The sequence below is a fragment of the Lepidochelys kempii genome, chromosome 1 (genome assembly GCF_965140285.1).
Source record: "Lepidochelys kempii isolate rLepKem1 chromosome 1, rLepKem1.hap1, whole genome shotgun sequence".
In the NCBI taxonomy this organism is placed as follows: domain Eukaryota; kingdom Metazoa; phylum Chordata; order Testudines; family Cheloniidae; genus Lepidochelys; species Lepidochelys kempii.
The window spans coordinates 262,155,418-262,182,809 of NC_136380.1; the positions used below are offsets into that span (position 1 = coordinate 262,155,418).

The window sequence follows — 27,392 nt, forward strand, 5'->3', positions numbered from 1 at the left end:
GGCTTTAGTTCAGGTACTAAATGTGCCTCAGGTCCTACCTGCCATCAGATTAGCACAGTGTCTTACCCAGACCCCGTGACATGTTTTCAGTGGTGGGCTTGACCCTATTACCTTGGTTTGCAATGCCGTGTGAGGAGAGGAGGAAAAGTAAGAGGCTCTTGGCAAAAGTGTGACAGCAGCCAGCTGTTGCCTGCAGCCAGGTTGGTTGGCTCAGTAGCATATACTGAGTCCTCTGTCTAATGGGAAGGAGAAAATTTTAAGCCTTTCTTTGAGCTTGCAGCAGGAGCTGTTAGGATGGACAGGGCCACTCTCTCCGCTGTCCTCTGGTGGGCTGCTCCAACTCCCAGTATGCATCTAGTGAAGAGGTGAAAGGAGTCCAAAGCTGGCACCAGCCTCCTTAAAACTCTGGTGAGTGACCTCTGTGTGTGGGGGTGGTGAGAGAGACAACTATTGCTCTGGGAATGTTTTCTGGCCAGTAACAGTCGTCAGAAGAATTGCATTGTTTATATAGGCCCTACACAGACTGAGTGAGGACAAAAGTAAGTCCATACATCATAACTTGACTTGCTAGATTTTCTTTGTGGGGCCAGGTTAAAAGGAAGATCGAACAGTGACTCTTACACAGGAAGAGAAAATCTTAAGTTCGTTTTTATTGTAGACAAAGTTACAGGTTTGAGAGAGGACTTTTCATTACAAAACACTGATTGATTGCAGCAGTGAAGCCTGAGTCCTCACTAAGAATTAACCTGGCCCCATAATCACTTTCAAAGGAGGCCCTACTCTGCATCAGCTCACCCTCTTTAATGTATACAGCTCCAGTTCCTAGCATAGGTGATAACCCCCATGCTAGCTGGTAACATATTTTATGCTGCTTCGTCAGCCAGGAGTTCCAGTAAAACACAGATCTGTGACACATCTCTAGCTAAAATAAAACAGAGCTAGAACCTACTGCCCTGCCTACAGTGCTCAAGTGCAATCAGTCCTTCATTTATTTTAATGGGGAAGCAATGTTTAGAGTTCTCTTCACCAGCACCTGGCTGATTCTGCAAAGCCTGTACCACTCCCTATGGTCAGTGCTGGGGGGGGGGGGGTGGAGGGGAGGGGAAACTGCAGCGACTGCAGAATGTCTGTCCTACAGCAGCTGTCTAGCCCTTTTCCTTGCAGAGGAAGCCTTGAAAACACAAACAAGATTATCAGCTTGTTGAAGTGGAAAGGAACAAGCAGCTGGCTTCTACTTCTGCCCTGGTGGGGACCTTGTAGAGAGTCTCCTGAGCTCCTCAGGCCTGTCCTGCACTAATAAAAAGACTCTTGTGGTTCTGTCCAGAATGGCCAAGGCCAGCGTTTTTTAAGCATGGGTATCTCCTATTGTATCAACAGTACAGCCTACTGCAGTGTGACAGGTGTTACTTATCAGAGTCCTACGTAGGTTGCTATATGGGAGAGCAGTGGGCAGCCATTTGCTGGTGTCACTTGGTGCATGCAAAAGCCTGGCTTAGAGCCCTGTTGCGAAGTCCCCTCATCCACCAGTTAACAGCAGCTATGCCACCCAGTCCTCCAAAGCTTATGCTGCAGTCTGTCCCGTTTATCCAGCCTAGAGGGTGCCTAGTGTTCTGAAACATTCTTCTTCCTGAGTGAGGAGCTAAGCCCATACTACTCCTGGTGGAATTCTGCATCACTGCACATGTGCAGAATTCATCTCCCCTGCAGATTTGCTTCTCTGTAGAAAAATGACTTCTGATGGGGAAGTAAAGGAAAACTGCAAGAGTGGTCACACCCCTCTCTGGCAACACAGGCAGGTTGGTGCAAGCACCCAGAGCAGCTGGTAGAGACATAAATTACTGCCGGGAGGGGAGGGGAGCTGGGCAGGTATGTGTGAGAGAGAGAGACACACTCTGTCCCTCTCGCTTGCTATTGCAGTATGCTGGGCATGGAGGGGTGGGCCTTCAGGGTGTTCTTGAGGAGCAGAACGTAGCAGCCTGCCTACTTAGTGAATTCCCCCTGGAGTATAAAACAGGTGTAAAAGTTTTAAGGCTCCTTCACATTGCCAGAGTGCTGTAAAGGACAGTATGGCCTTATAAATGCTCATGTGTTTTAGTGATTAGAACTGGTCTAAATTTTTGGACTGAAAAAATGTGCTCCATGAACTGTTTGCTACGGACCTTCCTGGGGTGGTCAGTAGCCCATATCCCCAGCCCTCACTTGCTTGTCAGGTGCCTCTGATGTAACACTGAGCACATGGCTGCATATATTGGTTGACTAATAACTGGAAATAAAGGGTCAAACCTAGCAACATTACTATAAGGCAAGGGGGTTTGGGGATTTCCTCCAATGCTACTTACTCCCCTTCTCCAGCCATTGTAGTGTAGTTTAAATAAGTGACCTAAATAATTGAAGCTAGTATGATTACATTATTTTGACAAATAAAATATGCTGAATTTTGAAAAATTTTAATATTGGGTGCAGAATTTTTAATTGGTGCAGAATTCTCCCAGACTAGCCCTTCCCCCAGCCCTTGACCTGTCAGTTTGGGCCCAGCAGGGATGAAGAAGCTAGTGGAATATTGTAACTGGAAGGAAAATAGCCTATCAACGTTCCTCTTCTGCCCATACACACATGTTATTCAAACATTAATTCTCTAGCACAACATAGTGTCACGCATAGCAACAGGGTTCCCTTTCAGACGACGGAGTGCAACCAGCTGTGGTCTGAGGCCCATAATGCAAGTGACAGGCACCTAACGCAGTCCCCTGGCAGTGTATTAATGGTAAAAGGCTATTGGTCATGGAAACTTATAAATATGTACACAGCTGCCTTTCCCTGAGAAATCCTGGAATGTTGGGCAGCTTGAGAAGGAAGGGAGCCTGTCCCCATCCAGCAGGAACAACCAGCTCAGCTGCTGGACAGGCTAGTGCTAACATGAGGCAGTTCTCCTCTGGACAAGATGGTGGGGGGCACAAGTGGTTCCGAGCCCCAGACGCTACACTGCTGCTTTCTCTGCTGCGTACATTGAGCAGTAGTGTTTTTCTAAGGCCGATAAGGCATAAATCAATGGAGAACACTGTAAATCTCCACCCTGTGAATTAACTGAAGAGGCAGGCTGGGTGAGCAGGAGCCAGGCAGTCCTGTTTAATTTCTGCTCTGCCATTGATTTATTGTATAGCCTCCCTGTGCCTCAATATTGGGCAATACTAAGGCTCACCCAAGCTCAGATTCTGGGATGAGCCAGCTCCTAGTTGTAGGGCACTTGGAAGATAAGTGCTAAAAATGACTAATAATCTTCATGTGGTACTGAGTGGTACTGTCCCCAATTTACAGATGGGGAAACTAAAGCTTGGTCTACACCCATGGTCCCCAACTGATCTACCATTGTGGGCCACACATGCAGCTCTCTGGGTGTTACAATGGCCGCATCCACACAACATAGATACTACCTGTGTGGCTGTGAGGATGTCACATAGGCCGCAGCTGTGTGTTGATTGGGTCTTGGGTTGAGAACCGCTGGTCTCCACTTTAAAAATTAGATCAACCTAGCTCCATGGGTCAGGGCTGTGACAAATTATACACCCTGAGCACAGCAGTTAGGTTGGTCTAGCCCCTGCTGTTGACATTGACCTAGCCACCCGCTTCTTGGAGAGGTGGGATTGACAACTCTAATGGAAAAGCCCCACCCATCAGTGCAGGAAGTGTCTACACAAGGGTGCTGCAGCCCCATAAGTGTGCCACTGTAGCAGGGGTAGTGCAGACATCACCTTTAGCAACTGCTGGGGTATGTGCAGAGGCAACATTGAAATTCAGGAGTTTCTAACGCCCAGGGCCCTGCTCTGGCTACCAGACAATGCTGCCTCCTGCAGGCGTTAATGCTTTCACAACTGGCAGGGGGTGAGTTCAACTGCCGGAAGTTGTCATTCTAAGCGAAGGAAATGGTAGAAACAGCCCCGTCCCTATAAATTATGGTGCCCTATGCAGCCAGAGCACCTGCTCCCCCCGGGGGTCCGGCCCTCCAGAGGGAGGGGGACGCCCACACTCAAGGGCTGCAGAACGACAGAGGCAGGAGCTGTGGGGGGCCCCACATGGAGCCCAGGGGATTAGGGGGGGCCTGGCACCCACAGCAGGAAGCAGGACGACCCAGCCCCAGTCGTGAGGGGTTGGAGAAAAGACCGTCCCCTGGCCGCACTCACCAGTAGTGGGAAGTGAAGCGACCCAGCCCCAACCCGTTCCGCTCTCGCCGCCCCGGCTCCCAGCCATGTCGCTTGTGGGAGGGGAAAGGACCGCCCCCCACACTCACTGGCAGTGGGAAGCGGAGTGACGCAGCTGGGAGCTGGTGGAGTGGAGCGGGCTGGGGCCGGGTTGCTCCACTTCCTGCCGTTGCCGGAGAGTCCGGGGTCAGGCCCAACCCCTGCTTCCAGCGCGGGGGGGAAGGGGTGCAATGGGGGTGGGCCCAGGGTGGAGCAGGGGGAAAGAGATGGGGTGGAGGGAGTTGTCCCAGGCCCCACACCCCCCAGGGATGGCCCTGCCCCTTGCAGTGGGCACAGCCCGTGAGTGGGCCAGCTGGGGAATAGGGCTGGCTGCCGGAGCTGGTGCTGCCGCGTATGCACGCGGCTGCCTAGGGCACCATAAAATTTGGAGCAATTTGGTGCCCCACATTTCATGGTGCCCTATGCAGCTGCGTATTCTGCGTATGCCTAGGGACGATCTTGGGTAGAAAAGTTCCCCCGCATGGAACATGTGATTGCCAGTATAGCACCTCCAGGGAGACTCACTCCTCATGACAGGTACAGCAGGGGTCAGATCGAAGGCCTTACTGCAAATCTAGGGGAAATGACCTCTTCCCTGAGCTGCGATACTACGTGCAGCTCCTCTAGCAAGTGTTCAATTAGCGAGAGTTAGCAATTGCTCACAGTGACTGCGTTCTGCACTTGTCTGGCACCATCAAGGGAAGGGTCTCAAAGCACTTTACAATCAGTAATGAATTACCTACCTCCCAGGCGTGAGGTGAGGGTTAACAGTTCTCCCTGGTTGACAGAGAGGAAAACTAAGGCACAAAGCGAGTAAATGTAGATCATTAGGAGTCGCTCCTGGCCAGAGAGCAACATGTACCCACAGCTGGCCCCCCATCCTCTTCCTCCGATTGGCTTCACAGTGCAAATGGGTGGAAGCCCTTCCCCTGGGGGTGCTGTCTGACAAAGTCCAAGGGTTGATCCACGTACATTGTGGGATAGAGGTACCACATGACTACTCCCGAGGGGTTGACGATGACAGTGAAGTTCTCTCCAGCCTTCAGGCCGCTGATGATCCCGCCACTGTACACATCCTGTGCCTGGAAGAGACATGGTTGTTACCAGCATTTCCATGATGCCTCTCATCCCAAAAGTATGTAAAAACCCCATTTACTTCCAAGGCAGATGAGAGATCCCAGTAAGCGTAGCCCGCTCTGGCAGGCCGAATAAGCAGGGCACAGTAAGGCTACACAACAAGGGCAAACTACTGGATCCAACCCCAAGGGATTTTGATCAGAGGCTGCAGGAGTGGGAACGGCTCCATTGAAAATACCCAGAGTCAGAATGTGCCTAAGAAACCAAAGGCACAGGATAACCCTCCCCCATCACCTCCTAGAAATCTCTCATCCACACACTCATGTAACCCACGTTAGTCCGTGAGAGCCACGAGGACCACAGCCTAACTGCAATCACACCATCGAAGTCCCAGAGCCAGGCTAGTCAGTGTTTTGGTACAGTCACTCGCCACCCCATCCCCTCCTTCCCCATCTTGGAGTAAGAATAGGGGCAGGAGCTTTGTAGGTGTTTCCCCACCCCCACAATGTGTAGGGCCCAGTTGCCCGCATTCAGGACTGCAGCATTCAGAGTGCAGCCTAATCCCTGGCATGACTATGCCAGGGGAGGGAATAAATCCCAGCCCCAGCGCGTGTAGGTAACTGGGTGTATGGACTTGGCTTGTGGTCTCCAACAGTACTACATGTTGTGTGAGGCTGAGGGTGGGGAGACAGGACAAACACTACGTTCAGGGGCAGAGAGTAGGAGGGGGACTCTGAACCCCAAAGCATCGTGCGTGAACATGGGGGCTGGGCTCCCCGCTCTGCGGAGATAAGTGGCCTGCACGGCAGGGGCATTGGCATGGGACCGGACCTGCTGTGTTTTCCCTGCCCACCTCATACACAGCACTGGCGGAGAAGTTGAGCTTGCTGAGGGAGATGGTGTAGCGGTATGGCGTGTCTGTCCGCCGGCTGAGGAAGACCAGGGCACTGGCTGAGTGGGAAAGTGGACGCAGGAACACCTCGATCTGAGACTTCTCCTAGGGAAGCACAGGGGGAGCAGAAAGAGGGAGTCTAGGTGCATCTCCAGCTTCTCTGCACCTCTCTCTGCAGCTGCCACCCGCTCCCCCAAACGCTCATCAGCTCTTGGGGTGGCTCATGAACCTGCCCTGGCAGGGGCCTAGAAGCAGCACAGATCAAGTCTCTCTGTTGGGCTCGAGGGGACCAGCCAGACACTGATACACCAGGCATCAGCAGGGGGGAGTGAACTCGGGTCGTTTAGTGGCTGCCCTACCCACCGGTGGGCCCAGAGCACCAAGATTAACTCTTTCCAAACCAACAGACAAGGGCGGGCATTGGAGGTCAAACCAAGCAGCCAAGTCCAGTGGGGTGCAAATGGAGGAGAGTAATACTAGAGCTGTTTAACAAGCGCGTCTTAGTTCAAGCGTTCCCGGGGGCACCTCCCCTCCGCCTGTGGAGGCCTCCCCAATATTATACTAACCCTGTAAATCCCCAGCTAACCATAGCCATTCCCAGGCTCGGGTCACCTTCTCCCCTGACGCCCAGCTAGGCCCTCTCAACAGCTAGGCCCTCTCAACAGCTATTCCCCCATCTACTTCCCTCTCATGCTATCAGGTTCCCACATGCTCCCTTCTGTACCCTAAGGACTCTGCGTCCCTGGATTCCCAAGGGGTCCTGGTTGATTTTGATCATCAGTCGGTTCTGCAGGATCTCCCTGGAGCTGCGGGAGAGGGTGCGGAGGTCCGTGGACATGAAGAGCGGGGCAGCCAGCACCGTCCATAAGGCCATCTGGGATCGGGACTGTTCATAGCTGAGGCCAAAGTTTCCAATGATCAGCTGTGGCACAGACGGGGAGGGCGGAGAGGGAGAGAGAGGAAGAGCAGAAGGGAGGGCAGGATACACATTAGTAAGACAACTGCTGCTCTCAGTGGCAGGACCCAGCCCACTGGCATCCTGGCAAGCCCTTTCCCTCCCCTGCGGGTGGAGCATGCCCAGCTAACACAGTCATAAAGGTGCCCATTCCCATCTGTGCTTAGTGATGTTAAATACGCATTAATTAAAATACTAACACATTTAAACCCCCACTTTGCCCCTAATCTAGACAGGGCCTTTCAGGGTGGATGAGGGATGTGGCATACGGCTTAGGTAGCTCTGGCAGCCTACAGACCTGTATGGTGTGTCACGGGCTAATGAATTCCTGCCAATTCTCCACCCTGTTTCTAGACAAGAAATCCCTGGAGACCCTCCCCTCCACAGCACAAAGTTACCATGTCTGGGTCATTCCAGTGGCCAGGGCCGGCCACCGGCTGCAGCACATCCTGATTTGCTGAAAACCAGTCCACGATGGAGAGGATGCTGTTCCAGGAGTCCTGAATGTCACCATAGTTACGCCAGAGGTTACAGATGTTCGCCAGGAGGGTGTAGTTCACCTGGAAGAGAACAAGGTGTACGGCGGGGGAGGGAGAGGAGCTCAGGTGAATGGGAGAGGGGGGATGTGCCCACAGCACTATGGGATGCACCTTTGTTATGGGGAGGGGGGAAAAATACCACCCCTCCCCCCAGCCCCACTGTACGTATCATTGCTAGTTCAGAAGCCACCGGTGAGACTCAGTAGGAACGCTGGGCTCAGTTCTGAGAGCCTCAGGGCCCAAAAGGTGTTGATAGATGTGAGGGAATTCAGAGAAGTGCAACACCAAGCAACTAAGGGGCAAGGTGCCTCATTTGTGGGAAAAGTCGTACAGCCTGGCTAACCAGCTAGAGGTAACTGGGGGTGGGGGAAGACACAATGACCATCCACGAGTACACTTGAAGGGTGTAAGCAATAAGGAGGGGGCGGAGAGGAATTGATCAGGGTGATCCAAAGGCCTAGAGTGCAGGCGAGGGTGGAATGAGAGTGTGCCAAGGTAAAACTCATGCTCCACTATGGAGGAGTCTCCCAGAGGAGTTGGTGGAAGGCCAATCACTGGAGACATTCAAAACTGGACAACACTCTGAAGAATAGATGGGTAGGGAATGATCCTGGGTTGGTTGGGATATGGATGGACAAGAGGTGTCCTACAGGCCTCTTTTCCACATTTAACTTCAGTGATTCTCCTGTAGACATCACCACTTTTCAGGAGTGTCCTTTTACATTAACAACATGGCCCGAAGACTGGTACCACTGCCCTTCCTCCTGCACCCCGACCTGGCATCCTTCCACATGGATCCACAGCCTGTCTGACGGCTCACGGTCCCTTTTGGGAGATCAGTGCCCACAAGCCAATCATAGCAACTGGGGTGGAGGAGGGGTAGGAAAGGAAGGCATTAGGAATTCATACAACGCTCCCCCCAGGACAGTCAGTGCAGGATGTTTAGAGGAAAATCAAAGGAACCCCAGGATCTGCCAGGGTGAGCCTTACCTTGGGTGGAAGCCCTCCCCGATAGGCTGGCCAGCTGCAGGAATAGGCAATGGGGCGGCCTGTTGCATTCAAGGCCATTGCCATTTTAGGGTAGCCTGTGAGAGACAAGAAATCCAATTGGTCAAGGAAATGGCTGGCATTGACCAGGGGGAAAACAGCAGCCCTTTCTGGAATGATCACTCAGATGAACCTAGTTACATGGATTTTGAATGGGCTATTTTAAGAGACACACAAGTGGAAAGAAAGGGGCTCAGGGATTGGGGGGAGGGGGGGCGCGGAGGGGAGAGGCCAATAACAGAAGCTGCCTTCCTTAAGAAATCAAATATTTGAGGGCTTCTTCACCCATACTCAGATCCTGAGGCTGAAACCTATCCCCCCCCCCACAAACACACACACTATCAGCACTGCCAAACCACCAGGTCCCGCACCAAAACACAGACCCATCAGACAAGCCACTCTCTGGCCACCAATGGGATTTCTGCAGAAAAAAAGCTCTGCCTTATGGCCAGTAAGGACAACCTCCCCCCCACCACAACATCCTATGCACATGTAAGCTCATCTCTGAAGGTTCTGTAGCCCCACTGTAAAGCAGGTATCTTGGCTACCTTCTAAAATCCCAGCTAGGGACCAAGCTCGGAGGTGAAGATCCAGAATGGGAGGCACAAGGACACGACATGGGTTTGTGCCCATTAGCAGAGGAATTCTCAGCCTTTTACCAAGCCACAGTCCCATGTTCAGCCATTTCTGCACACCCCTCTTGAAACACGCCACCAGTGTCCTCAGAGACTGCCCCATGGGAAGCACCGTGAGCATCGATGCAATGAGTTATGGAGATGGTGAATAGGAATCGAGATGGCAGCCCCATTCCCCTGATATGTGCAGGAGCCCCCATCTGGGGTGGCCCACAGGCTGCGAGAGCCTCTGCTTTAGCATAAAGAAAAAATGTCTTCTCAGTTTCTCTGACACCAAGGACAGTAACAGTGGTGTGGCTCCAAGTTCACACAGCCCAGGAGACAGTCTTTACCCTGGGCCTGCTCTTCTTCTGATGAGTAGCAGCCATCCAGCTTCAGCATGTCCACGCCCCACTCCGCGAAGGTCAGGGCATCCTGTTCGACCCGGTCCAGCGTGGTGCCTGGGTAGCCACTGCATGTGTAAGTGCCCATGTCTCCATAGATGCCCAACTTCAGCCCCCGGGAGTGCGCCTGTGCAAAGGACAGGGCTGTGAGAGAGAGCCTGAAAATCCCTGGCTGCCACTCGGGGCAGGTGTGTGTTTGGGGGTGGGGGAACGTGTCAGAGTGGACAGTGCTTTAGCATCTCTCACTGCTCTACAATGTCACCTCTCATCTCTCAGGTCACAGACCTCATGCCTCAAGGCCACTGAGATGTGATGTGACTGAAATACCAAGAAATACCACCCTGCTCCCCATCCCCTTCCCTCTCTGGATCCTGTCTTTACACGAAAAGAATCAGCTCACGTAATCCGCCAAGGCTTTGATCCCACTGGGAAACCGCTCGGGATCCGGGATCAGTTGCCCCTTTGCGTCCCGCTTCTTCGCCATCCAGCAATCATCTATGTTCACATACACATAACCCAGCTCCTTCCAGCCATCATCCGCTAGACAATCTATCATGTCAACGAAAAGCTTCTCGCTGCCTCGGGGATGGGGAGAGAGAGAGAGAGAGAGAGAGAACAGGCTCAGAGCAGGCAGAGGTAACAAAACAAATAAACCCATTATTAACAACAACACTTAGCACCTGCTCCTCTTTATCCCCAAAGGCTACTACAAAAACCATTGAGTCATTGAACCTTTAACCAAGACAGAAAAGACCTTTTAGGTTCCATCTTCCCCTGTCACTGTCAGTGCAGGGGTCTGGTCTCCACAGCAGAATCTCAAAGTCTTTGTCCAGCCCCGTTTTAAAGGACTCCAGCAATGTCCACTTCCCCTGGGAGTCTATTCCCTTCTCTACCAGATCTCATCAATAGGAAATGTTTCCCGTTATTCCTCCTTGTAGCTCTCGGAGTCTGACCAATTGTCAGGCATTTATCTGCCCCCCGCGACTGTAGTATCTGAGCCCCTCACCATGTGGAATGCATTTATCCTCACCGCACCCCTGTGAGATAGGAAAGTGCTGTTATCCCCCTTTGGAAGATGGGGCAATGGAGTCTATGGGGAGCAGCAAAATGAACCTGGGGCTCCCATGTCCCAGGCTAGTGCTGTAACCACTGAACCATCCTCCCTCTTTCCTCACCTTGCTGTTTACACCCTCCAGGCATTTGTCAACAGTAGCTAGATCCCGCCCCGCAGTCCCCAAGTGGCCTGTGCAAACCAATGCATTTTGTCCATTCGCTCTCTCCTTTCAAGTCACCCCCTCCAACCCCAGCAGCAGTTTTGTTCTTTAAATTCTCTCCAGTTTCTCAATCTCGCTCCGTTACCGAGGTCCCAGAACAGAACATGGAATCGTTGGTGGGGACCTCACGAGGCCTGTACGGAGATGGTCTAGCCCCCTCCCTCGTTGGCCATGTGACCCCCACCTGGAGTTTGTCAGCTCCTGGGCTCCAGACTGAGCCTCAGGGGGCCCCACCAAAACGGCTACAACTCATATTGCTGTCATATTGCTCACCCCATTCCCGGCCCGCTTGGAGCTAGGAGAGGGGGCAGAAGGAGTTAGAAACCCCTACCAGGGACAACAGGGACTTGGGAGGCTTCTGCATGAGGTGATCTGGGCCTGGACAGACAGGAGAGAGACAGCGAGTGCGGATCAGGGAGTCGTCATTGAACTCCCACTTCTCTGAAACTCTAGTTGCATGGATCGGGCAGCTCCAGCATTGCAGGGACCGGCATCCAGGGAGAGATCAATCCAACCCTGCACATGCTGCCAAGAGGCAGTCGAGAGCAGGAGGATTCCACGCCAGGGAAGAGCAGGCCTGGACAGAGTCTGGAGAGCACCCTGTCCCGCCCAGGGATGAAGAAAAAAAAAAAAACCATGAAGGTGACTTTTATTGAAGTCAGTCAATCCCACAGCGCTGCAACACTCCATCTCAGGCCACACAACCTCAGCCTAGTATCTTCCTTGGGAAGACAGAGTTGGAGTGTGAGAGTGTTTGGAGGTGGGGACATGGCTTATTTATCCATGTTTATCAATTAGTTAACTTTAACCCTTTCCTTCTCCAAATCCTAGCTTCCTGTTCCTAATAAATCCCCCTTTCATTATGCAAAAAGAAGAGTACTTGTGGCACTTTAGAGACTAACAAATTTATTAGAGCATAAGCTTTCGTGAGCTACAGCTCACTTCATCGGATGCATACTGTGGAAAATATTGTGCAGAGATTTTATATACACAGAGAACATGAAACAATGGGTGTTACCATACAGACTGTAACAAGAGTGACCAGGAAAGGTGAGCTATTACCAGCAGGAGAGCGGGGGTGTGTGTGGAAGGAATCTTTTGTAGTGATAATCAAGGTGGGCCATTTCCAGCGCTAAAAGTGGCAATTCTTCAACAAAAAAACTTCAAAAACAGACTCCAAGGATAGACTGCTGAATTGGAATTAATTTGTAAACTGGATACAATTAACTTAGGCTTGAATAGAGACTGGGAGTGAATGGGTCATTACACAAAGTAAAACTATTTCCCCTTGTGTATTTCCCCTCCTACTGTTCTTGAAAAGTGCTGGAAATGGCCCACCTTGATCATCACTACAAAAGATCCCATCCTCCCCCCCACCCCTCCTGCTGGTAATAGCCCACCTTTCCTGGTCACTCTTATGCTCAAATAAATTGGTTAGTCTCTAAGGTGCCACACGTCCTCCTTTTCTTTTTGTGGATACAGACTAACACGGCTGCTACTCTGAAACCTTTGCTATGCAGTTATTTTTGGTGTGCCATTCCTTTGCTGGGATTTGTTTTATTTACTCTATTGTCCCCTGTGTACTGGGCTTTCCACCCCTTGCCAGCTAGTAGTATGGTCACTGATTTCTCAGGGGCTGCCCCCCCCCGTGTACCTGGCACAGCAAGGAGTCACTCAAGTGGAGACATCAGGAAGTAAAAAGCCAGGCGATGCAAAGAGAATGGACAAGCTCCAAATATTGGTGGGAGAAGAAAGGGCAGGGGAGGCTTTGTCCACCCCTCAGGGGGAGTGGCTACAGTTATGATATGTATTACAGTAGCATCCAGAGACCCCAAGCAGGACCAGCACCGCAGAGTGCTGGGAGGTGGTGACCATGCAGAATAGCTTGGCATCTGAGATGAGCTGCTGTAAGGGGTGTCACAGAACGACCACAGGGCGGGAGGGAGGTTGTGCAAGAGTCACAGTGATAGGAACATATGATTATATAGACTAGCTAAGTGGAAAAAAAAAATACACAGAGCGGGCTCATTCATATTCTGTGTAAATCAGCAATCCCTGCTTGGCACCCGTGCTGTGAGGTCTCTGCATACTCTGCTCCAGAGCCTGAGTCCTTTAGCAACCAGGCCACTCCGCAAGATCCTCCTCCTCCACCTTCCCCGACTGTCAGCAGGATCAAAGAGCGAGGAGCGGAGCCAGGGAAATGGCTGCTTGATCATTTTACAGGGTCAAGACAAGGGACGGGCTGACAATGTTTCAGACCTCAGGCTGGTGCTACAAAGACCAAAGGGCATTCTGCTTTAAGCACAGTACTTCTTGGTGGCCTCATCACAGAAACGAGCAGCATCCTGATTCCCCACAGCGTGGGGGCCCCAGGGTGTTTCTGCTCCAGGAGAGAGAGGAAACATTGTCCCTCCCCTTCAAAAAAAGTGTCTTGTTTCTATGGGAGGTGTTGAAAGATCTGCTGGGATTCCGTACACCGGACAGGAGATTCCCAAATTAGATCTGACATTTCCATGAATAAGAACAGCAAATGCAGAGACGCCAGCTGGAGTACAATTAAGAGGGATGTCAACCCTGTGGCTTCAGGTCACACGTGGAGCACCCCATCCCTCCTGTAAGGATAAGGCCTATGTCTGCAGCCATATTGTAAGGCCTAAAGCCGAAGGCCTTCGTCTGCAGCCAGATTAAAAGAGCAGCCAAGCAGCAGCAATTAGCTGAAAAGCAGGAAGTCACATCCTCACATTCCATCTAAATTACATTAAAACAATGTAATATCGGGCTGTTAAGAAGGCGATCCTGTCCTATGGCACCCACTATCACCAGATAAAGAAACAGATCTTAAGATGGTTAAAAAAACCAAACTTAGTTTGATAGCATCCTATTTGTCAAGAAATCACTTATCAATGGTTGTGAAATCCTCATTTTTTTAACTTTTTTTTTTTTTAATGGTTTTGTCATTATGGTCCCCACTTCCCTATTGTTTATCTGTATGGTCTCTATGTGGTTCTTTAATTGTTTCTGTCTGTTACATAATTAATTTTGCTGGTTGTACATTAAGGTGGTGGGGTAGAATTGGTCAAAGAATTTTGTTAAACTATGTTAGGATTGGTTAGTAAAAGTTTAGTATAATGATTGGTTAAGGTATAGCTAAAAAGAACTCAAATTTCACTATATAACCTGGGGTCCAAAAGGAAGTTCTTTGGGAACTGCTCCAGGACACAGCCCCAAAGATCACTCTCCCAATGACTCTGTGCAGAAACTGGAGTCCCCCAGATGGACCTGATCCTGACTGGCCATCAAGAAAAGTTCATCAGTCTTATTGAGTGGTGGGCACTGTATGTGTAACATGTGCATTCTGTTTTTGGTGACTGTTAATAAACAGAAGTTATGTAGTATATTACTGTGTAAGGCTCTTTCACTGGTAAAAGGTCCTGCAGAAGTAGTATACACCCGAAGCCCTACGTATTGGGAAAGGGTGTGGGTACTTAAATTGACCAGGTTAGTTACACCCTGAGCCCTACAAAGTGGGTATGGGTGGCTTTGAGCCCTACAAATTGGGTAAGGATAGGTGCTTTTCGCCTGGAGCCCTATGGACTGGGAAAAGGTGAGGTACCCTAATGTGTGCAGGTAACACTCCCCCCAGCTGCAGCCAGGAAGAAGTGTCCCTCCAGGATGCCATATTGCACAATTAAGCATGTGATGACAATTTAAGTCTTCCTCTGAAGCAGGAGATGTTGGTGCTGCTAACAGTGGGAGACAGATGAGATGGACCAGTGTACCGACCAAGTGCGGCAATTTCAATGGCTTTCACAATGTTTTAAAATGACTCTTCATGGCACGGAGATGTGATGGTACAGGGGTTAGTGATCTTTGCCTCACTTCTGACTTGAGTCACGAGTGAAATGAGTCTGGTTCTCTCACCTCAGATCCTCCTGAGCAGGATGCAATGGCACAACCTAGCTCCGGCTTCTCTGCAGCCTCCTCCGCCACTCCCCCAAATGTCTCTGCTCCAACCCCATACCTACCACCCAAGCCTTTTATTTCCCCCAGCTGGCAAAGAGGTGGTGGGGGCAAGGGTGGGGGACTCATGACTGGTGAGTGAGGGGTGGGGAGGAGATAGAGCATGGAAGGGACGGACTCTGACCGAGGTGTCTCTGAATGGGGGGGAGGAGATGAAGTGGAGAGGGATGCTGGCGCTGCTTGGGGTGTCCCTGAGTGAGGTGAGAAGGGACACTGACTCAGCCCAAGGTTCAGAGTTTCCCCTCTGCCTTTGCTCTCCAAAGCACTGAAATCAAACACTGTTCAAACAGAGCACTACAAAAAGGTGATGCTTTAGCCCTTGACACACAGAGGGGAAGCATGGGAACTCCACATGGTGCCCTCAGCTGCAGGGCGAGCCAAAAGTGGGGGTAGTTTGCCCTTTCACCTTCCTTTCTCTCCTCACCCCTTGTCATCTGCACACAGCACTTCCGGAAGCAGCCCCTGGCGTTGCCTTACTCACCTGATGCAGTTGTCAGGGTCCGTCTTGCAGTCAGTGTTGCAGCGAAACCTCTCCCACGCCAGCCAGCCCATCGGGGGCACCCGCATGAGCCCATTCTCCAGAGCCAGGGCACAGGCCACTAGGGCTAGGCCAGAGACAAAGGCTGCCAACTTCATTAATCTGGAGTGAGGGATAAATGCTGATAAGAGAGAGACAAAAACCCGTCAGTGGAAAGAGCTCTCTCCTGCCTCAGAAATCAATGGGGTCCACTCGGGGGATTCGCCCACCGCAGTGGGTCATCCAGATGTTGGATCATATTAAAGAAGTTCTGTATTAAAATCACAAATGAGTTTGATTCCCCAGAGTTTAAATTCCAGGGTATTACTAATTAAGAGGTCTCTTGGTTTTTGGTACTGTTTCTCTCCCTCGAGTTTAAATTCCAGGGTATTACTAATTAAGAGGTCTCTTGGTTTTTGGTACTGTTTCTCTCCCTCTATGTGTGAAACTTGCAAGCTGCTAACTGTGTTAGTACATTCTAAGACAGAGTCTGTTCTCTAAGCAATTCACAGAGAGAGAGACTCAAAGCAATACTCTAACAACAGAAACAGCACCCAGAGACTCCCCGCCCTTTTGTTGTATTAACAATTGTGATTAAAATAGAGATAGAGGATGTATGTGGATGGATGCTTGGTGTGGATAATAACTGAATGATCAGGGAGGTGCCAGCCTAAGAATCCAGTGTCCATCGGCTGAAGAAGGTGTCAAGTGGAAATAACCAGAGGACCCCACCCGGAGGGCAGACTGGAATCCACCCAACAGCCTCAAGAATGGGAGAACCAAAGAACAAGATAACATCTTGGAGCCGTCAGGAATGTGCTATCTGCTGATTGATTCAGCAACAGCATGATGAAGCAATTCCCATAGACTGGCATAGGAAGAAATTCCTATAAAAATAGACTCTAAAAAGTGAGAACTTTGGGGGTCTGATTCTGCAAACCAACTTCCAGGAGCATCAGATGAGCATCTGACAAGGCCCTGCTCCCTCCTCATGTCCAGGCCACCTGGCCAGTGGCTTGGCATGAGCAACTCTAAGGCTGGTAACTATGATAACAACCTTGCAGAACCTGTGTGTGTGGGTGTGTTTGTATGAATGAATGTGTGAATAAATAGGAGATTGAATGGAATGTTATAGCTATAACTAACTGCTTACTATGATTCTTTCTGTATTCACAATAAATGTGGTATTTTGCCTTTTTCCCTTTAATAAGATCCTGCTGGTTTTTATTTTATTGGTACAACACAGAGGGTCACAGGGCTCTGCCCACCCATCCACCACACACAGACTGACAGTGGGGAGGAATATGATGCGATATGGCATGTCCAGCCCACTCCCCCAACCCAGCTCTATGCAAATCATGGCCCTTTGTTATCAGCTTCAGGCCACCCCAGCCGACCTATCTGTGTAGGGTTCTACAGTGGCTCTAGTTGTTAGTCATCCCTCTCTGCCTTTGTTTACCTCAGAGGGGAGGTTGTATCATCCACTCATTATGGTGTTAGGGTTCCTTCCCTAGTCCCACTTCCTCTTCCCTCCAGTCCAGCTGCCTGAGAGTGTTTTCACTGTTTTCACTGCATTTCCCCACAAACCCCATCTCCCGTACAGCAATCTGTGAGTAACCCAGAGCGCTGACTGTAATTCTGCATGTTACTACACCACCTGCACCCCAGCATCCCACCTCTATGGCCTCATAATATTCTACGTGTACCCCACTACGCCACCACATACTGTGCAGGGCCCTGCACCCCCAAAGAACCAGAGTAAGATACTTGCATCCTGCCCCACACATCCTTCAAAGCACCACAGTGTCAGGTCCTCCTCTCAGTGACTCATTCCGGTTTGCACAGAAATCCTCCTGCATTCACTCCATTACGCCCCACACATTCCAGTCTGCCATAGCAAAATGGCTCAGTCCAACACCATGCCTGCCCCCCCAAGCATCTCCGTGGTGACAGCTGCACCCCAAAGCACCACTGAATCCTACCCAGTATACTCCAGTGCCATCATCCACTAGCAAGGGCCCAGAGCACTCCGATGTCCTGAACGTACACTCGCCGCCAGCCCTGTAGTTCAGCGACACACCCTCCCAATATGCTCTCTGAGCTGGACCATTGGCATGGGCTCTCAAGCACAGTATTCAAAACAGAGTCCACAAGCCCAGGTCCCACAGACCCGGGTTTACAATGCAGTGCTCATGTAACTGGGGGTTGGGGGGGCCTGTGTGGGGATTTCAGGCAGCACACGCTGTGGTTGGCTACTCAGGTTGTTACAGAACCAGAGACAACTACAGAGCCAGTCTGTGTCTGGCAGCCCCAGTAAAGAAGCCCACTTTGTGCTCATTCCGATGAGCTCTGTCCTGGGAGATACTCCAGACAGGAGCAGAGAGGGGAAACACTTCCCAATAGATCACACTGGGAATCTGGATGGGTGAAGTGCCTTTAGCTACATCCATTTACTTGGCAGCCCCAGTTCTTCCTGGTTTGGCTTGATTTTTCTAGTCTTTCTTCCTCACTTCTGCCTTAGGAGACCTTCTATAATAGGTTGAATGGAAGAAATATATTTGCTTTGGCTTGCACTGTGTTCATAGTCAGATCCTGCTGCTTATCTACACAGTATCTCCCAACTGTATCCTTCCCTCTCCATTCCCACTGCCAAAGTATTAGTCCGATGAAGTGAGCTGTAGCTCACGAAAGCTTATGCTCAAATAAATTTGTGAGTCTCTAAGGTGCCACAAGTCCTCCTTTTCTTTTGCTCCTGCTCTAATAATCCCTGCCTTGGCCACAGCACCTTCCTCCTCTTTAGCCATCCCCTGCTTCCTCCCTCCCGTCCATTTAACACTTCGCTGCCGGGATAGTCTTCCTTTCCTTCTGCTGGCCCCAAGTCCCTCCCCTCTTCTTGAATCTGCACTGATTTCCCCTCACTTTCCACTTACAGCTCAAATGTCTCCTTGCTCCCCAATCTCTCCAGAGCCTCTGACTCCACTTTTGCTCATTTCTTGTTCCTACGCAACCTGCCCTGCACGCTACGCTCCAGTCATTCTTCCCTCCTGACTGTTCCCTTTGGGGGTGCTGACACTCAGGGCTGAACAGAGGGTTTTGGGAGGCCTGGGGTAAAATCTGAAACTGAGGCCCTCCCTTTAGGAAAAAAAAAATGACCATTGAAGGGCAGTGCAGGGGTTCGGGGCGGGTTGGAGGGGAGTCCACCCCGCACTCATCCCACAGCAGTGGTTCAGCTCCTGTCCCATGGGGTTAGGCCCAGCTCCCCGCTCTGGGCATTGTGACCTGGCACATGGGATCACCGCACCATTCAGGTTTGGCCCTCATGTTGGAGGGCCCACCAGGCCAAATTCCATGAGTGGCACTGAAGCCCCCTGGTCAGGTCTCAATGCCACTCAGTTGGGGGGGCCCTCTCAAACAGGCTCTTGGGGTAACTGCTCCTCTCTGGGTGGCCCTGTCAAAACTAGGCCTTTTCCTAAATATTTCCAGGCCTGCTCTCACTGGTGGAGCTACAATGGCAGTAGTGCTGATGGGAACACTAGTACAGACAGGCTGCCAGCCTTCTAACCCCGTTCTGAGCACATCTACACAACACAGTGCTTCACTCACAGGAAGAAGTTCTAAAGGGCTTGCATCAGGCGTATACATGTGGTTATGGTTAGAAAAAGTGCAATGTTGTCAGCTTGCGCAATTTTACTGTGACTCTTGGAATATCTGGTGCTTTCCTTAAAGCCCCAGCTCCTGGAGTCATGTGATGATGTGAGATGCTCAGCTTTTATTTAAAAGCAAACAAACAAACCCTACTGTTTCTAACCTTCATGGTTGTGGAGAAAAGCTTGAGAGCGTGACCCCTAAATGCTACATCCCCCAAAGACAGAAAGAACCCCAAAGGTATTACTTTTTTAAAAATTTCCTGATTTAAGCCAATCACATGATTTTGGGGGCCTACCTCATGATTTTGAATACTTGGGATTGATTGTGAACATACATGATTGTGTAAAAATAGTATGGTCTTTATCATCTGCTCCCTGTGGATCTTCTACCCGTCCATTTAAGTTAGTGACAAAGACAAATTTCAGGTGCTATTTGCCAGGAGTCAGAAGTGGGGATACAATGTAAAGCAAAGCAGCAGCCTGGCACTGCTGGGGAATACCTCTAGCCTAGAGGGCCTCTCTGGCCAACCCAGAGCTGGCTCTGCACCTCTGCAGGGGCTTTCCTACACCCCAGATATTTACCAGTTACCACAAGGCCCACAAGCACCGTGAGATTCAGGGCACAAAGTAAGACAGTCCCAAGGGCTGCTTAACCTACATGAGGGGCTGAACCAGCCCCCAGCAGCTCCAGAATAGGGCAGGGTCCAGCTGCCCCCCCTTGCACTGGATTCTCCAGGAATGACTCGGAGCCTGTGTTTGCAATTCAAGGGCACTGCTATGAGTACAACTAGGGGAACATCCATCCCATCAGGGGCAGCTCGGTAAGGTGCTGGAAAAAGAAGAATGGCCAAGCAGTCATACTAGAGGGTCGCACACTTCCCTGCTCATGTAGCCAATCTGTGTGTGTAATCCAAGTGCTAACGAAGGCCCAGCTGGGGAGGGGCTGACTGAAGTGAAGTGGAGGGCAAGGGGCCCAGCTGGAGTGGGGGACTGAACGGCCTCACTAGGGGAGGGAAGGGCTGGAGTGATGAAGGGGCCCAGCTGAGTTTACAACTCAGCCTACATAAGGAACGAGGTGTGTGACTGACCTGGTCTGTTCTACATGCAGGCAGCAGCTTACCAGAGGGCACCAGAGCTTCCTCTGCCTGCAGTACCAAATGGGAGTTCTGTGGGCCTGATTTCAGTGGAAATGAGGCTTTCCTGGTTTTCACCCAGCTCACTAGGGTTCTACCCATCAATACCTAGAATATTCCCCTAAATTTTGGAATTGGTCTGGTGCAGTTCTCAAAAGTGACAGAGAAATGCTGTCGAGTGGAGTGTAGTGCCTTGCTTTGCTTGCCCAACTAGAAAGAGGAACTAGGTCTAAACAAAAGAAAAGGAGTACTTGTGGCACCTTAGAGACTAACAAATTTAGTCTAAATAGTACAGAAAGGAGAAGCTGTGGCCGAGGTCTGGGCAGCTGCCTCTAGGCTTCCCCTTTCTGTTTAACAAGATGTAAAATCAGTCTGGAGATTAGGAATCAAATCTTGAAGTGGTCACAAAGTCACAGACACACACAGACAGCAGGGAGATTACAGCTGTACTGAATTTAGCTGTACAGACGTAACTTTAGCTGCAGACACCAGGGCAACAGACACATTATAGATATCTTGATAAATAGGACAGAATCAAGCATGGCAGGTCTGATTACTCCCTGAGGAGATGGGTCCATATTATGAAAACCTCATTCACTTCAGCTCTAGTCATCACTGGGGAGGCCTCAGCTGGAGTACCGTGTCCATCTCTGGGTGCCACACTTTAGGAAAGCTGTGAACAAACTGAAGAGCATCCAGAAGAGAGCAACAAAAATGATAAACGGTTTAGAAGACCTGAACTATGAGGGAAAGTTATAAAAACTGGGCACGTTTAATTTGAGAAAAGCAGACTGAGCAGGCATCCGATAACAGTCTTCAAATATTAAGGGCTATTAGAAAGAGGATGGTGATCAAATGTTCTCCCCATTCACTGAAGGGAGGACAAGAAGTAACAGGATTAATCTGCAGCAAGAGAGATTTAGATTAGGAAAAACTTTTTAACTGAAAGGACAGTTAAACTCTGCAATAAGCTTCCCAGGGAGGTTGTGGAATCCCCATCATTGGAGGTGTTTAAGAACAGGTTGGACAGATACCAGTCATCAGGGATAGTCTAGGTCAGTGATTCTCAAACTTTTGTACTGGTGACCCCTTTCACACAGCAAGCCTCCGAGTGTGACCCCCACCTTTATAAATTAAAAATACTTTTTTATATATTTAACACCATTATAAACATTAAAAGAAAAGGAGGACTTGTGGCACCTTAGAGATTAACAAATTTATTTGAGCACAAGCTTTCGTGAGCTACAGCTCACTTCATCGGATGCATTTCAGTGGAAAATACAGTGGGGAGATTTTATATACACAGAGAACATGAAACAATGGGTGTTACCATACACACTGTAACAAGAGTGATCAGGTAAGGTGAGCTATTACCAGTAGGAGAGTGGGGGGAGAAAAAACCTTTTGTAGTGATAATCAAAGTGGGCCATTTCCAGCAGTTGACAAGAACGTCTGAGGAACAGTGGGGTGGGGGGGGATAAACATGGGGAAATAGTTTTACTTTGTGTAATGACCCATCCACTCCCAGTCTCTATTCAAGCCTAAGTTAATTGTATCCAGTTTGCAAATTAATTCCAATTCAGCAGTCTCTCATTGGAGTCTGGTTTTTGAAGTTTTTTTGTTGAAGAATTGCCACTTTTAGGTCTGTAATCGAGTGACCAGAGAGATTGAAGTGTTCTCCGACTGGTTTATGAATGTCATAATTCTTGACGTCTGATTTGTGTCCATTTATTCTTTTACGTAGAGACTGTCCAGTTTGACCAATGTACATGGCAGAGGGGCATTGCTGGCACATGATGTCATATATCACATTGGTAGATGTGCAGGTGAACGACCCTCTGATAGTGTGGCTGATGTGATTAGGCCCTATGATGGTGTCCCCTGAATAGATATGTGGACACAGTTGGCAACGGGCTTTGTTGCAAGGATAGGTTCCTGGGTTAGTGGTTCTGTTGTGTGGTGTGTGGTTGCTAGTGAGTATTTACTTCAGGTTGGGGGGCTGTCTGTAAGCAAGGACTGGCCTGTCTCCCAAGATCTGTTAGAGTGATGGGTCATCCTTCAGGATAGGTTGTAGATCCTTGATGATGCGTTGGAGAGGTTTTAGTTGGGGGCTGAAGGTGATGGCTAGTGGCGTTCTGTTATTTTCTTTGTTGGGCCTGTTCTGTAGTAGGTGACTTCTGGGTACTCTTCTGGCTCTGTCAATCTGTTTCTTCACTTCAGCAGGTGGGTATTGTAGTTGTAAAAATGCTTGATAGAGATCTTGTAGGTGTTTGTCTCTGTCTGAGGGGTTGGAGCAAATGCGGGTTGTATCGTAGAGCTTGGCTGTCGACAATGGATCGTGTGGTGTGGTCTGGATGAAAGCTGGAGGCATGTAGGTAGGAATAGCGGTCAGTAGGTTTCCGGTGTAGGGTGGTGTTTATGTGACCATCGCTTATTAGCATCGTAGCGTCCAGGAAGTGGATCTCTTGTGTGGACTGGTCCAGGCTGAGGTTGATGGTGGGATAGAAATTGTTGAAATCATGGTGGAGTTCCTCAAGGGCTTCTTTTCCATGGGTCCAGATGATGAAGATGTCATCAATGCAGCGCAAGTAGAGAAGGGGCATTAGGGGACGAGAGCTGAGGAAGTGTTGTTCTAAGTCAGCCATAAAAATGTTGGCATACTGTGGGGCCATGCGGGTACCCATAGCAGTGCCGCTGATTTGAAGGTATACATTGTCCCCAAATGTGAAATAGTTATGGGTGAGGACAAAGTCACAAAATTCGGCCACCAGGTTTGCCATGATATTATTGGGGATACTGTTCCTGATGGCTTGTAGTCCATCTTTGCGTGGAATGTTGGTGTAGAGGGCTTCTACATCCATAGTGGCCAGGATGGTGTTTTCAGGAAGATCACCGATGGATTGTAGTTTCCTCAGGAAGTCAGTGGTGTCTCGAAGATAGCTGGGAGTGCTGGTAGCGTAGGGCCTGAGGAGGGAGTCTACATAGCCAGACAATCCTGCCTTAAGAGTGCCGATGCCTGAGATGATGGGGCACCCAGGATTTCCAGGTTTATGGATCTTGGGTAGCAGATACAATACCCCTGGTCGGGGTTGCAGGGGTGTGTCTGTGCGGATTTGTTCTTGTGCTTTTTCAGGGAGTTTCTTCAGCAAATGGTGTAGTTTCTTTTAGTATGCAAAGCGGGGTTTGGGGTGGAGCCTGACAGCTCACGACCACCCCAATGTAATACCCTCACGACCCCTTGAGGGGTCCCAACCCCCAGGTTGAGAACCCCTGATCTAGGTGTACTTGGTCCTCCCTCAGTGCAGGGGGCTGGATTAGATGACCTCTCCAGCCCTACATGTCTAGGATTCCATTACTGTTTCTGCACAGGAGGGCCCACATGGACTAAAACAGCAGGGGAAGGGATGCTCCTTGACAGGACCAAGTTGTACTACCAGAGTTGTGTAGAGAAATCTAGGACAAAAACTACAAGCAGTGGTAGTGCAACGCAGGTCAGGAGTCAGGTGCAGCTGCAATCTGTGTGGGGTAAATTGGCATTAATGAAAGGTGAACAGTAGCTAATCTGAATCCAGTGCATATAAAGCAATATGTTTCCTTTGCAAAAAAATTGGGCCCTTTTATACGGGGCCAGATTGTAAACATTTCACCAAACGGACTGGGCTGGTCCCAGCAGAGAAATACCTACCTTTTGACCTGCCACAATCAGAGCACCCACCCGCAGGTTACCCACCACTGGGCAAGTACTTTCAGGCTCTCAAGGTCACAAACTCCTCCCAAAACGTGAAGGAGAAAATGATTTATACCATACCGAGATGCTGGGCTCACACTGAATGCTAAAGAAAAGTGGTGTGTAGGCAGCTGCATTTGTCCAGACAATAAAAAGAAGAGAAGCAGAACTCTTCTGCGGTCTGTGGCAGGAGCACAGGACCGGCTGGAAACATGTCTCTAACTTCTGCCACTGACATGCTGCGTGATCTTGGGCAAGTCTGTCGGGCCCAGCTCCTCTGGCATCACTTTCCCCATCTCTAAACTGGGACAATAACCTCTCACAGGGGGTTATGATGCTCACTGCCTTAACGTTTCTCTAGTGCTTTGAGACCTTCAAAGGGAAGGCACCACAGAAGTGCCAAGTGTTATTTTTTATCGATAAAGGGGACGAGTTAAAGAAAGCACTGGGACGTGGCCTGTTCTAAAAGCTCAGGATCATCTTCTAGCTTTGATCTGTGCACAGAACTTCAAAGGATATCACAATATGATCATGGAGATGCTGAATGTGCCCCCTACATTCTTGAATACAGCTGAAAGTTCATAACACACTGCTCCTTCCTAGGGGCCCCAGTCCAACACCAGGGAAATCAACAGGAGCCTTTCCCTTGACTTTAATGGGCACTGGATTTTGCACTTTCCCCTAAGATAAAATTGGAAAAGATCCTCGGAGATCAGAGAAGGTTGAGGCCCCCACCTTGGGGAAACAGTAATAATCTAAACATACTTACAATGAAGGAATAAGCAGCTCAGAGACCTGGGGAATGGGGACATGGAGTCTTTAACTTTCAGTTTATTTGTCCGAAACCACCCCCAGGTCAGTAGCAACTGAAAGTTGTTACCATCTGATGGCTTTGCGTGGAGCGTTGGAGGGTCTAAGTCTAGTTCCTACTAGGACAGATTGCTCACATTGCAAATAATCACCTACACAACTTGCAGTCTCCACAGAGGTCAAGAATTAACCAGGTCTAGAGTCGAGTGAACTATTCATTATGAACAACATAGCTAATGAATTTGATCCTGGTTTCAGAAATTATCCACGATTTTGACTCATCTTTGTTATTCATAATTGTCCAATGAACATATGCTAGCCTATAGGGTGATTGTGAATTATTCATTTCAGTTATTCATAATTCAGGGAGCGTTACTGGTTCCCCAAGTCACACGGGACTGTTTATGCTCCCCAACTCAAAGACCAAAACTTTAATAACAAAATTCCTGCTCCACCACAGACTTCCTGTGTGACCTTGGGCAAGTCACTTGGTCTCTGTGCATCCATTCCCTATCCATACAATGGGGATGCTAGCACTTCCCTACCTCATGTACATTAAAGATGGTGAGAGACTCAGATACTTCGCTGACAGGGGCCATATAAAGAGGGTGAACACTCCTGACACCAGCTATGATCCCCCTTGTCTACATCTGAATTCGGGGGTTCACATGAGGAGCGGCTGTTCCTCAACTTTGTGCAAACAAAAACCCATTCCAAAAATGTTAACAAACAAAGAGCCAGGCAGAGGACAGGCTGAGAGGAGAAAGCAATCCAGGGCTGTTTGTGAATCATTTTCCCTCCAATCACTCAGTGCTAGATCACAGAAACTAGGTTATTTTTTTCATCTTTAGGGCTGGCCCTGCCATGAAGTACATTAATGCAGGAAGCTGGTTCCAGTGCATATGTGGAGCCTCCACACTACTGCTGCACTGTACCTACTCTGCAGCTAAGCAGAGCGCTCTGCTCTCCTGTGCTAGTCAACTGGCACTCTTCGCCAGGGAAACAAAAGAAAATCTGAATGGCAGGATAGCATTATTGCACCTTATCAACTGAAAAAGAGCAGTCTCTGGATAGGAATTGACCATAAAACAACTCCAGTCTCAGACGGGGTGGAACACAGCACGGTGCATGCTAATGGAGTAGTCTGCACCTAGGAACCCAGTTCAAACCCATCAACCACGGGAAACTAAGCGCCTGGAAAGAAGCACATGCACATGGCTGAGCTCTGGGTTCACGGAGATGGGAAGCTGCAGAACTAGCAACCCGAAGTCCGCAGCGCCTCACCCTTCAGGATCCCAAGGCACTTTTAAGTAGGGTGACCAGATGTCCCGATTTTATAGGGACAGTCCCGATTTTTGAGTCTTTTTCTTATGTAGGCTCCTATGACCCCCCCACCCCGACCCGATTTTGCACATTTGCTGCCTGGGCACCCCACTTTTAAGACGGTAGGGCTGGAGCCCCAAGCAGCCGCCTTGGGAGCGAAGGAACAAGCAGCAATGATCGGCCCTTCCCCCGGCTGGCAGGACCTGTCCGGTTCTTTAGCCTCCGCCACTCCTTGGAGGCGCCTGCAGAGCGCCAGCCATGAGCCCCAGCGCGGAGCCTGCCCGGGCCCTCCCCGCCCGCCGGCCGGCTCACTTACCTGGGCGGAGGCGGGCGCTGGGGGCGCGGGGAGCCGCTGCGGCTGCTGCAACTCAACTGAGCCTCGCCAGGGGAGGGCGGGCAGGCGGGCAATCACGTGACCGCCCGCCGCTGATCACCTGACCAGCCAGTGGGGTGACTTAGGAAGGTTGGGTGTTCAGGTCGCCAGCGGGCCGGGGCCCGGCTGGATTCCCGCGCTCTGCGCTCCCGCCGCGGCCGCTCTCGCTCCCGCTCCCGCTCCCGGTGTGGGTGGGGAGCAAAGACGCCCGCTTCCCGGAACCGAGGACGGGGACAGAAGAACAACGCCCTCCCCATAACCCTCCCCTTCCCGATTCTGCATTGTGGGGCCTCAGGCTGCACGATCGTCATAACCTTGAGAGAGCAGCCTGGCGGGCGGGGTTGCTGAGCCTGTGATCAGTGCCAGGGAAGAAAGGTGTTTTGTCACCCCGAAAGATGGTGATATAAAAGGGATTCAGCCTACATTTTCCCTTAGATTTTGGATTCAGTTTGCTGCATTTCTCTGCTCTGTTTTAATGAATGTGGAAACATTTTAATAGGCTTGGTTTAGTTCCCAATAGAACTGACAAAAAAACCCACAACTGAAATAAATTAGTGTCTTGTTAAAAGTCTCAGCAGAAAGACCCAGGGCTGAGCCGCCATAGAGACAGTATTTAGCTCTTTAGAGATGATTGTGGTTCCTAAAGGCGCTATTATTATAGTTGTAATATGGTAGAACTTAGAGACCAGGGTTCCACTGCATTAGGCCCTGTACTCACCCTGTGTCTACACACACGATCCTCCAGTGGTTACAGTTCTAACTTAGGACCTGGGAGACCCCAGGTTCAATTCTTTCCTCTGCTAGA

At 50.1% G+C, this 27,392-nt stretch overlaps 1 protein-coding gene across 3 annotated transcripts; it reads right to left on the minus strand.

Annotated features, from left to right (window-relative positions):
* Positions 1-632: 632 nt before the first annotated feature.
* NAGA (alpha-N-acetylgalactosaminidase) lies at positions 633-26,760 on the minus strand. 3 transcript variants are annotated; one of them, XR_012156668.2, is made up of 10 exons: positions 26,531-26,760; positions 15,539-15,716; positions 10,164-10,338; positions 9,713-9,890; positions 8,689-8,783; positions 7,558-7,719; positions 6,929-7,126; positions 6,166-6,309; positions 4,683-5,317; positions 633-4,603 (listed from the first exon to the last, which is right to left on the minus strand). XR_012156668.2 is itself a non-coding variant. In XM_073327238.2 (9 exons), the coding sequence occupies exons 2-9, from the start codon at positions 15,691-15,693 to the stop codon at positions 5,135-5,137; spliced, it is 1,290 nt and encodes a 429-aa protein (XP_073183339.1). In that variant the 5' UTR covers positions 15,694-15,697; positions 26,531-26,760; the 3' UTR covers positions 633-5,134. The 3 variants fall into 3 exon arrangements, 2 of the variants coding, with proteins under 2 accessions (XP_073183339.1, XP_073183338.1); XM_073327238.2 differs by having other exon boundaries at positions 633-5,317; positions 15,539-15,697; XM_073327237.2 differs by having other exon boundaries at positions 633-5,317.
* Positions 26,761-27,392: the final 632 nt, after the last annotated feature.

Bases quoted from the DNA above. Each gene is read 5' to 3' on its own strand.
- NAGA (XM_073327238.2), bottom strand. From the start codon at position 15,693: ATGAAGTTGGCAGCCTTTGTCTCTGGCCTAGCCCTAGTGGCCTGTGCC. The intron at 7,720-8,688 runs GTAAGGCTCACC...GTTCTCTTCCAG, and splicing joins GGGGAGGGCTTCCACCCAAG to GTGAACTACACCCTCCTGGC. The intron at 7,127-7,557 runs GTAACTTTGTGC...TCTGTGCCACAG, and splicing joins ACTGGAATGACCCAGACATG to CTGATCATTGGAAACTTTGG.